The sequence below is a fragment of the Lissotriton helveticus genome, chromosome 12 (assembly GCF_964261635.1).
Source record: "Lissotriton helveticus chromosome 12, aLisHel1.1, whole genome shotgun sequence".
Taxonomy (NCBI): domain Eukaryota; kingdom Metazoa; phylum Chordata; class Amphibia; order Caudata; family Salamandridae; genus Lissotriton; species Lissotriton helveticus.
This window is the reverse complement of record NC_136073.1, coordinates 14,949,842-14,961,874: the sequence shown is the minus strand read 5'-3', so window position 1 is coordinate 14,961,874 and position 12,033 is coordinate 14,949,842. Positions and strand designations below refer to the sequence as shown.

The 12,033-nt window shown below is 44.1% G+C and overlaps 1 protein-coding gene across 1 annotated transcript in view; it reads left to right on the top strand.

Moving 5' to 3' along the window:
• The window catches only part of CELF5 (CUGBP Elav-like family member 5), a 428,249-nt gene that overhangs the window by 213,701 nt on the left and 202,515 nt on the right, over window positions 1–12,033 (top strand). The window contains exon 3 of the mRNA XM_078669977.1: window positions 1,511–1,559. Within this exon, the coding sequence (XP_078526103.1) occupies window positions 1,511–1,559 (49 nt within the window). The remainder of the gene's footprint in view (window positions 1–1,510; window positions 1,560–12,033) is intronic.

The window sequence follows — 12,033 nt, the reverse complement described above, 5'->3', positions numbered from 1 at the left end:
TCCTGGGTCTTGACCTGGGTGCATCTTGCCATTTTGAGATGGTTTCCATGGATGCCCACGACCCGGGTCCACCATTTTGTTGATTCTTGTCTTTTCCTTTGCTCCATTGGATTCCATCCTGCCGGCCTTCAGACATTTCACTTATGCTGGACTGCCTTATCTCTTTCCCCCCCTCAGGTCCCCCTCTCTCCTCTCACCAATCTCAGCCTCCGACTCTTCTCCCCCACCTACCGCTCTCTACCCCTTTTGATTTAATTTTTATTTCTCCGTTCCCTCTGTAAATATGTGATATATATTTGTCCAAGCCTAATCGCTGGTAAAATGTAATCCTGAGAAAATCTACTATTTGTATATATATGTATAAACAGATAACTCTAATCACTAGTATATGCAGTAGACCTTTGTACTCTCTCCCATTCCTATGTGACTCTTAGAGTATATCCATTCGTATCCCTTCCCTATGTATATAGAGATAACACTAACCACTAGTATATGTAGTAGACCTTTATACTCACTGCCATTCCTATGTGACTCTTAGAGTTTATCCATCTGTATCTCTTCCTTGAGTGACTTTACACCGTGTACATTTGCAATTTTTTCTGTTTGTATCTTTTCCTTGTGTGACTTTATAACTTGTACATTTGCAATTTTTTCTGTTTGTGTCTTATATGTAACTCATGTAATCGTAAGTCCTTATGTATTGCAACTGGTTCTTTTGTAAAGCGCTCCGACACCTTCGGGTTATGTTCGCTCTATAGAAAATCGCATTAAATAAATAAATAAAACTCAAGTTTCCACAGGATGATGTGATGTTGGAGGAATGATTACTTGTCTCAAAAATAAAATGTAATACAACATTGTGAAAGTAAAGAAAGGCTCAGCTGGGAGCATAGGTACAGCCCACCTGGTGGTAGATGTCCTTCTCATAATGGAAACGTTTTTTTGTGTGTGTGAGGGATACTTCTTTAAGATCCATGATACAGGAGCTTGGTGTCTCTTATTGCCACTCTGATTTACTAAGCATGTCTTCTGCGACATGATGGGAGGATTTCTGTGCAATATTTGTGTACATGACTACTGTGTCTCCACTGTCCATTGATGCCCACCCTTGTGCCTCTGTTGTCCCACTAGTGCCGCGCCATGCTCCGCATGGTATTCTGGGGGTGAACCCCAGACAGCCTCTGTTCTTCCATGAGTGCCTGCCCTGGAACATGGTGACCTGGAATAGCCACGGGTCTCTCATGGTGCCCACCCTGGTGCCGCTTCTGGTGTTCTGGAAGTGAAGCCTCTACAGCATCAGTTCTCTCACTAGGGCCTGCCCTGTGCTCCTCATGGTATTTTTGGGGGTGAACCCTTGGCAGCTGCGGTTCTCCCATGAGTGCCTGCCCGTGGGGTTCTCCTCAGAAGCCTCTTTGTGTCTGTATCTCATCAGAGTTGGGGTCCCTGACTCCTCTGAGTGCTTTGTTGAGTCATAAGCATCTTATTTACTTTCTCTCCTCTTCCCTTCCAGATGGCGCGACCCATCCAGGTGAAGCCGGCGGACAGTGAGAGCCGTGGAGGTAGTTGTCATCTGTCTTTGTCGTTCTTTACCGCCTTGAGGTGGGCTGTGGGTGTGGGCAGAGGGTCTGGTGAGTGGGGCCTTCAGGGTTGCCACTGGGATGGGTATGGGGGTTGGGTGTGGGGGGTGCGTATTCATGGCAGCCACTGAAGTGGGCGTGGTTTTAGTTAAAAGGAACCCTGTTGGCTGCCGTTGGAGTGAGGGCAGGGGTCATGTCAGTGGAGTCTTGATGGCAGACAGTGAAGTTTTCCTGGTAGGCTTTTACCACATACTTCTGAACAGTGTGGCGTGTCGTTCACAGTAAGACTGGTGCATCTATCCTTGGATAGCCACACGCTCTTTTTAGTTACCCAAGCCTGTTATTTCCGAGGTTGGTTCTGAATGTTCACTATTTACCGTAGTTATTGTGTCGCCGCTGATGTTGGTGTAGAGGCAGGTGAGCGGAGTATGTTCATCTGCGACCTGCTTCTGCTTGCCTTGATCTTCTGCAATGGTTTGCACTGGACCAAAGAGGCAGGAAATCGATTTTGGACCATAATAGATAGCAACATTCTATTTGGTGCCATTTTGTCACAAGACCCCTAACATGGGATGTTGAAAAACATATTTTTTTTTTTACCCCCCCATTTTACATGTAAAATATGGGACAAATCTGTCTGCTGCATTCTGGATTAGTTAGTGGCAAAAAGGATGCAAAAGCAGTTTACTTAATTTTAGCCCATGTAAACGTGAAAAATATGTAGAGCAGGCATTAAAGGGTCACAACAACCTTTCTATACAGTACCGTTTGGCTGAACCTCGTACACAGAAGCCCCTCTGTGTCTTCCTCCATGTATGGTGTCCTGGGTAGAAGACCTCTCCACTACTGAGACCTTGGAAAGACTGGGGCAAATGTGTTTGCTTGTGATAATGCCTGTCCCTGCTCTTCAGCCCTTTAAAGGGCAGCAACAGTCTGGCATCCCCTTCATTTTCCAGTTGTAAGTGCTCCTCTGAGTTTCTCATAAATGTCATTGGTCACCCCATACAAGATTTTTGGCTAATTTGGTGATTTACTGATGATTCCACAAGATTTTGGTGACTTGGCACTAAGCACCAAGAGCCATGAGTAATTTGGTAACATATTCTACAAGAGTTTGGTTTTTTGCCCCCAGATGCCACAAGACTTGGTGATGGGTACTTAGTACCAGAACTTCTCCAACATTGGATCTTTTATATATTCACATGCTTGAGTCCTTCGCCGTCACCAGGCTGGGAATCCCCAGTACCTTATAACAAACAGTACATAATGAAGAATTGCCATAGGCCTTGAAACAACATATTATGTTTAGTAGCACATCTACCTCATTTGACAGAACTCAAACTTCAGTCAATGAGGTGGAAGCTTAAGCTCTCCTACTCCCCCTAGAGGCCACCATAGCTCAGAATTCTACCGCACGTCATTTGTGATGGAGTCCCCTGACAAAACTCTGCTCTAACCTTTCAGTGAACCTGAAAATGTGTCCAATTTGGTCTGCCTTGGATTTGAACCAGCTCTGTCTTTGGCACTACTGTACTGTGAGTTGTTTTAGGGAAGATTGTTACAATTTTTGGACTGGGGAGACCATTTTGGTCTGACAAGCAACTGTCAGCATGGCTGACAAAGAGAAGCGATCTCTTTTTAAAACCCGTTTATCTTGTGGTAGCATGATAATTTACCCTGTTGATTCACACTCTCACTGTATTTATTGTCTTTATCCTAAGCATAAGTCAGTGAATTGCAAGATCTGCAAGTCTTTATTCACTGAGACTCTTAAAGTCAGAGAAAGGAAGTTGGCTTTAATCCTTATGAAGAAAGATAATTTTATCCCTTCTAAGGGAGATGCCCCCACTTCAGGGAAAGATTCTGTGAGAAGTGCCCCCCAAGCACTTCCATGAATGCAGCGCACAAGAGGAGACATTTATAGTTTCCTGAGCATGATCTCTTTGGTACAGAGCTTGCAGCCACCTCCTCTACTTACAAACCAGAGTCTAAGCGCTATAGAGACTCACCTGTGACAAAAAAAGCTGTCTTCAAAGGAACACACGTAGATGACGAGACCGTCGTCATCACAGACTTTAACTCCTTTGTTGACGACCAAGATGCTGTCGATGATGACACCTCCGTCAACGTCGAGCATTCCGTTGACAACAGCAACGTCGATGTCGAGCATGCCGCCGATGGTGAAAAGACCATTCACCTCAGGCATGCCATCACCAATAACAATACCATTAAATCCATACCTATTCTTGATTAAGCCTGGTCATCATCTAGTATGCCAGAAAAGGATAACAAACATATTGACAATCTGGGTTGGAGAATTTCCTCTATGGCAGCAACCTCAATTAGGACAGCCAATGCCCTGGCGACTCTAGGACGGTACAATCACCAGATGTCGCATGACATAGCTCCATTACTGGATCTTGGGCCAGTTGTGCGACCATTTTATTTTGGGAGACTCTAATAGTGATTTTTTGTGACTCGCAATTAGGAACTTGCAAAATGCAAGGTACTAATGTGTCTCAGACACATTTAGTGATGCCAAATGGGGTCACAAATGACCTACCTCATCAATATTCATGAAGCAGGTTGCAATTTGCGACCCATTGGGAAAGGCCTTTAATCAGCAGACCACAACCATGTATGTGTTTGCTTTTTATACAAAGCAATTTCTTTAATTGAAATGCAGCCCATTGTCTTAAAAGGAAAATGGGATGCATTTATAAAAGAAAATGAAAAGATTCCTTTTAATTTTTTAAGAGTAGCCAATAGCCAGTGGTCTCCAAGACCACTACCTGCTATTAAAAAACATGTTTTTGCTACCATTCACAAAGGGCAAGTGTTCCCCTGGGGTCTCCTTCCCAGTTGCGACTGTCTTACCACCTACTTGAAGTAGGCAGTAAACTGCAATTGTTTTGTGACCACATTCTGTTAGCAAAACAATCGTACATCCCCCTCTGACTCGCTATTAGGAAGGGACGTCCTTTGCACGCCCCTTCCTAATAGCGACTCGCAAACCCTATTTTGCAAGTTGGTAATAGCTTACCGACTTGCAAAATAGAGTTGGTACATGTGCCCCCTTATCCCAGAGTATAAGAAGAAAATGCTGAAAGCTATCCTAAAGAAAGGAGAACTTACCTCTTCTTTCATTATTGATGAGACAATGGATGTTTCAAATATAGGTTTTTGCCAGTTGGTAGGAGGGGTTGCTCTAAAGACGCAAGGCTGGTTGAAATCCTCCGCTTTCCGTATGGCTATCCAATCTAAAATCTGAGACATGTCTTTTGATGTGATGACTCTTTTTGGAAAACATAGGGATGAGGCTTCGCAAGGCCTTAAAACCGACACTGTTACAACAAAGGCGTTAGGGCTGTTTCAGGATCTCAGATTTAGAACATTGACTTTTCATGGCTCACAAAGATTGCAACATTTCAGGGCAACAACCAACGAGTAAGGAGGTCAAAGACAGCCTTATTATCTTCAAAGACAGTCTTGATATGATCAAGGTTTCGCCTTTAATCGAAACCAAAGCACACCTACAGGTGTTCTGCTGAGAGGAAGAGAGATTCCCCACAAGTATCAACTAAAGATAATCATAAGAGAGCCTGACTCCCAGCTTGTTTCACCTTTCCCGTCTGGTCCTCAGAAGTGGCGGAGGAGAATTTTCCTTTTTGCTCCCACATGGAAGAATATAACATTATACAAATGGGTGTTAATTGTCCAGTCAGGCCATACATTGTGGTCCAGCCTGAGTCCCCCAGTTTGCCCACCTAGAAAAGTAGCCTCATCTTCATTTAAAGCGGCTGCAAATAGAAATTCTCATGCTTCTATCCAAAGGAGCCCTAAAAATTGTCCGGAAGTCGCAAAGTAACCAGGGCTTCTATTCCAGGTTCTTTCTAATAAAAAGGAAGACAGGCCAATAGAGGTTTATACTGGACCTAAGAGAGGAGAACAAGTTTTTTAAAGAAACGGTCATTTGGGATGCTTACTCTGCAAGAAGTTCTTCTGATGATGTAGGAAGGGGACGTTTTCATCTTCCTGGGCCTTTGGGATACTTACTTCCACATACCCATTCGTCGAAAACACCACAGAAAGTACCTCTGTTTCTCAGTAGTGGGTCAGCAATACCAGTACAAGGTGCTCCCATTTGGGCTCAAATCTGTGCTGAGAATATTCACAAAATGTCTCACTCCAGTTGCTGCTTTTTGTCAGGAAAGAAGGTCACCAAGTGTTCCCATACCTGGACGACGGGTTAATCAAAGAGCCATCCAGAGAAAAAGAAAAAGCTTTCATGAATGTTGCATTAATCTCTTCCAGAGACTAGGCTTCACATTGAACAGGGAGAAACCTTTGTTGGTGCCACAAACATAGATCCAATTTCAAAGAGCAACACTCGATATTCAGTTGGGTAAGCCTTTCCATCGGTAGAGAGAATAAGAAAATGACTGACGATTTCAATCAGATGCAGAGAGGGAGCTCCACATCAATGTGTTGGAACTCCGTGCCATAAGACTGGCGTTTACAAGCGTTCCCTCCCAGACTGGCAGGTCGGCTGATCCTAGTCAGAACAAACAACACAACATCCATGTTCTACATAGGCAAGCAGGGAGGGACACGATCCAGTATTCTTTCGGAAGAAGCTCACCTGCTGTGGAGCTGGGCCATTTCTCACAGGCTAGACATTGCTGTGGAACATCTATGGAACATCTGCCAGGCTGAATGATCAAATGGATGTATTTATCTGGCAAATAATGGGAGTCCCCCTACAATCGATCTGTTTGGCACTCCGAAAAGGAATTGCTGGTGCTATGCAAGCAGGTTTTGGCATCCAGAGATGTTGGGCAATGCTCTTTGGATCAGTTGGTTCAAGATATTCACCTACGCCTTTCATCCTTTTCTCCTGATCCCCAGGGTGTTGACGAAGGCTAAGATAGACCACTGCACTCTGATCCTCATTGCTCCAGCCTGGCCTCGCCAGTACTGGTGCAGCGAGCTGCTACATTTGGCAGTACGTCCGTCCATCCCTTTGAAGGAGTATCCCAGGATATTGTTCAGACATCAAGAGGGATTCTTCACCATGATCCCAAGTCGTTGAACTTGACAGCATGGCACCTGACCACCTAGAATTTGTCCATTGTACAAGAGTGTAAACAGAGTCTACTGCAGGCTCGTTCTCTAGCGACCAATAAGACTTACAACATTATTTGGAAACGTTCCTGTGCCAGGTGCAGGAGTAAGGGTCATCATCCGCTTCAAATAAAGCCTTCTCACATCCTGCAGTATTTGGTAAGTTTGGCCAAAAGTAACCTCAAATATTCTTCAGTCAGCGTCTATCTGGTTGCAGTATCCAGATTCAGAAGGACCTACAGTTCGACCTCTACTTTGTTTTCCCAAAGGATCATTAAACAGTTAATGAAAGGGCCTTTTAGAACATTTCCACCTCTTCGGCATCCTCCGGTTCCATGGGAACTTAATACAGACCTCAGTCAGCTGATGTTAAATCCTTTAGAGCGATACATAGAGTGGATTTTTTAAATAATCATGGAATACAGCACTACCCCAGACTCTGACATCTGCTAGGAGATTGTGAGAGATTCAGGCATTCACCATCAGAGAACCTTTTTTCTCTGGTTCACGGAGGAGAAAGTGATACTCTGAACCAACCCATAATTCATTCCTAAGGTTCCCACTGACTTCCATCTGAATGAGCCTATCATTCTTAGATGTTCATTCAAAATCCATCTTCACCAGGAGAAAGATTGTTACATTCTTTAGACGTGCGTAGATGTGTGAAACTCTGTATAGACAAAAAAAGGGACATATGCACATCAGATCATCTATTTGTATCATTTGCACAAACACGAAAAAGGCCAAGTCCTGTCCAAACAGGGGATAGCACGTTGGCCCCCAGCCTGTATTGCTTTCTGTCATGCCAAAGCCAATCGTTCTCTTGAGGTAAGAATGGGGGTGCATCCCACCAGCGCATGGCTGCAACTGCAGCACTCAATGCTGGGGTGCCCTTGAAAGACATCTGCTGTGCAGCCACCTGGAGGAGCAGGCATACGTTCACGAAGCATCAGTGCCTAGAAGTGGACGCAGAAGCTGACACAGCTGTGGGACAGACAGTACTGAGAAGCCTCTTTCACGAATGGTAAGCCTGCTTGCCGCTTTGTTGTATTTCAGAATGTGTACTACTTGCTATTCTGATTCAAGCACGTGAATATATAAAAGATATAATGTTGGCGAAGAAATTAGTTACTTAGCTGTAACTCCGGTTCGCCAACATTGGTATCTTTCATATATTCACATGTGACCCTCCTTCCACTCGGGTCAGAGGTTTATTGTATATTAATAATAAAGGAGCTTATAAAGCGCCTGGTTACGCCAGATGGCGTGTCACCGCGCTATAGTGAGTAGCCGAGTGAAATCCCCCCAACCCTGCAATAACAGCGTGCTCCCCTATTTTCGGAACAAGTACGTTTTGAGCCCTGATCTAAAACTGCCCTCCGATGGCTCCAGCCGGAGCTCAACGGGAAGTTCATTCCACTTCCTGGCCGCCAGAAGCCTGAAAGACCTTCCACCCATCCGATCCCTCTTCACTCTTTGAACGAGTACCAGACCCGCTCAACTAGATCTAAGGGACCGTGCGGGCTTGTATAGGGTAATGAGACTTAGAAGATCTCACACTGGTGGTTTGAAATCTAAGCTATAGTGGCCTCTAGGCGGAGGAGGAGTGCTTTAAGCTTCCACCTCAGTGGCTGAAATGTCAGTTGTTTGAAATGAGGTGGATGTGTTACTAGACATACTATGTTGTTTCTGGCCTCTGGCCTTTTTACATTACAAACCGTATGTTTTATATTTTTACTATGTATACTGCTAATTTAATGTACCGGGGATTCCCAGCCTGATGATGGGGAATGATTCAAACATGTGAATATATTTACATATACCAATGATGGAGAGCTGGCATTACAGGTAAGTAACTAATTTAATGTAGGGGCTGATTAAAATTTGACGTACGGAATTGTACTCCATCAGGGTGATGGAGTAAATTACTCTGTCGTACTGACGGAGTACCTGCCTGCCAAATTTGGAAATATCCATCAGCGCCACTGACATTTCTTCCAATCAAAGGAAGCACGGTGGAGCCTGTGAATGTATTGGAACTTTGCTGTACAGCTCCATCAAACATGACAGGGACATAATGTAAAGTTGCAAAACTTTTTTTATTTTAAAAAAACGAAACCTCAAAGTGGGTTTTTGTCTGAAGATAAATGAAAAATTCCCCCTTCCCTTGGCTGTCATCTCCCCCCGTGGCGAGGGGGGGCATTTTTAGTTTTGTTACTGCCCCTTGCTGTTTGGATCGGCAGTAAAAAAACGTCTCTATGCCCACCCATCTAAATAGGCTGGCCAGACATTTAACCTTTTCTCCGATGACCCTTACTCCATTAGGCTGTTGGAAAAGTTTGGCCGCAGCGGAGGCAGAGTAGCCTCCGCCATTGCCAAACTTTGGTCTCCCCGCATATACATTTGGCAGGCAAACCATTATATTGGCGGTAAGGATAGTCAGTCGCCATTTTGATGGAGTAAACTTACCGCCAATATATAAATATATAAATCTGGCTGTTAGTGATTTGCACCCCCCCCGCACCCCAAATAATTATTTCACACCAAACTTTGTTGCAGATCTGAAAGCTGTGGTGAGGCCAGCTCCAAGTTCTGCACACGCCAGCACAAGAACTGTCTGCAGCGGCATTGTCAGGCATGGCTGGGACATTGACCATGTTTTCTATGCATTCCAGGGCAGGAGATTGGGGCATAGTGACAGGCACAAAGAGAGCTTTTGAGGTGTAAAATAACCACAGCATATCCACTCCACAGAGATTCTGCCCCTGGGTAACAGATGGGCTTCCACAGTAACATTTGAGTTTCTCTTTGAAAAGAAGGGGGTGTTGAGTTCCACCTGTCCTTTATGTTGTAGCACTCACGTGTGTCACAGCAGGTGTCTAAACTCCAACTGGTGATATGCCGTAACGGTCCTGTATTTTGCAGTTGGTACATGTGTTGCAGCTGGCCAACACCCCGCTTAGGCCAGTTTGCCGTATGTGTCGCAGCACGGCAGTGCTCAGCAACCAGCCGACATGCTACTTACTGATGGCCACATTGCTGCAGTATGCCATTCATTGCACTATGCCCTTATATTTGCAGTAGAACCATACATGGCTTGCACATAGCGGCTGACCGGGACAGTGATGCAGGCGACATGCTTCTACCACCACTGAACTGTGTCGCTCCCAGCACTTGCTTGGTTGCTTCAGTTGCACAAAACACTGACCCTTCCTCTGCAGAGTCCGCCCTTGCCCCAATGTTGGAATAAAGTGTAAAGGACTGCTCCCTGAGAAGGTATGTTGAGTCTATTTCTTGACTGCCCTGAGGAAAGAGTGACTGCTCAAGGTAACCACGGGCCGCCCTGCATTTGATGGCACACAAGAAAGGTGTTAAGTGTCTCCTTAGGAGCATACCTACCCGGAGGACAAACCGCGAAGAGTCGAGCACCTCCTTTGCCCTGCTGTAGCTCTTGATTGTCGATACAGATTAATGTAGACGTGAGTAGCAAGTCAGAACCTTCCATTGATTGTACAGGTTTAAAGTAGATCATACTCAAGACTATGTATCCTTTACTCCTGATAGAGATACTTTGGAATCAGTTTTCGGAGCATGAGTTTTGCCAAAGCTTGGTTGTTTTATGAGGAACTTATCATTTGTAATGAATAAAGGAAAGCACCAAGTATTAAAACAGCCTTTCTCACCCCATCTGGACATTTTGAATCTTATATTATGCATTTAGGTTGTGTAATATTGACATTTCCCAACAATTCATCTGTTCAGTGTTCCTGATGTCTTGCACCCGGTTGCTTTGCTCTGTTTGGATGACATCTTTGTGTTTTCAAAGACTGATGCTGAACTTGTGAGTTTAGTACTGTCAAGATTTCAAAAACATAATTTGCACTGTAAACTGGAAAGTGTGAATTTAAGAAGGATGAAGGTAAATATATTGGATGTAGATTGGAGGCTTCTGGCATTTCCATAGATCCCAAGAATGTTTATGCTATTTTGAGTTGGCCTTCACCTCCTAATACAAAAGGAAACTGAAGGTCTCCTGTGATTTTCAAGCTTTTGTCATCAATTCATTGGGAACTTTAGTAAGATAACCAATGAAATCGCTTGTGTTAATGTAGGGGAATTTGAAGAAAGGTTTTCGTTTGAATGAATAAGAAAAAGCTTTTTGTACACTCAAACAGATATCCACTCAGGCTCCAATTCTATGTCATCCTGATGCTTCAAAACAGTTAACGCGGAAATTGGGCGGTTGGATCCGTTTTATTACAAAAGCAGGAAAATGATGTGCGAGAACACCTTTCCTCTTATCCGTCTCCCATTTTATCAGAATCAGAAGAGAACAATTCAGAGCACAATACCTCAGCTCCTCAAAGAGACTGCATAGCCGTGGACGTGGCCTGCACTGAATGGAGAGATTGTTGAATGGCCCTAGAGCACTGCTTTGAGTTTGAGCTAACTTTCGGAATTTGCAGCGTCTGACACCTTCGATGCGGGGATCATTGTCAGGGGACACAGTATCTTTTTAGCACAGTATGATTTCACTATTATTTATATTTCTGGTTCTAATAATCTGTCGGCTGAAGCTTTACCTTGGTGTTATCCAGAGACATCACTCACTTATGATAACCCTGTCGTTTCTTCCCAGTGTGTGGTTGGAGTAGTTCTGTCTTTGTAGACAAAGTAAAGATGGCTCAAGAACAGATGGATCCAAAAGAGCTAAAAAAGTTTCAACTACAGATTCCTTTTTGTTCGACATCATGAGTTTTATTGTAGCCAGTAAACCATCCTTGTGCCAACTAAGGATCTACAGTTGGATGTGATGAGAATGTGTCAAGACTCAGCCATATCTGGTCACAGAGTTTGGACCACATTGGATTTAGTATTATGAGCTTTTTGGTGGCCATCTGATGTTCAAGAATATGTTCTTGCTTGTCCAATTTGTGCTCAGTGTGAATCATTGCGCCCCACGTCTTTGGTTATTTACAGCTGTTGGCCCTTAACCGGTGGCCCCAGCACCATGGCATACAATTTCTATTGTAGACTCCTTTTTAATGGTGGCTCATTTTTCAACGTTGTCAAAGTTACTAACAGCTGACGAAATGGCCCTTTATTTTTTCCACTGATATTTTTCGACTCTGGATTACCCTTTATTCCCATATCTAGTTTTGGAGAGCCTTGTGTAAGGCTGTGGGAATTGAGCAAGCGTTTTCCTTTGGTTTTAGTCCCAGTTAAATAGTCAGACAGAGTCAACTAAGTAAACCCAAGATCAATATCTGTAATGGTTTTGCAGTGGCCACTGAGTATTGGGAGCCGTTTCAGATGCATTAACAGCTTGTTT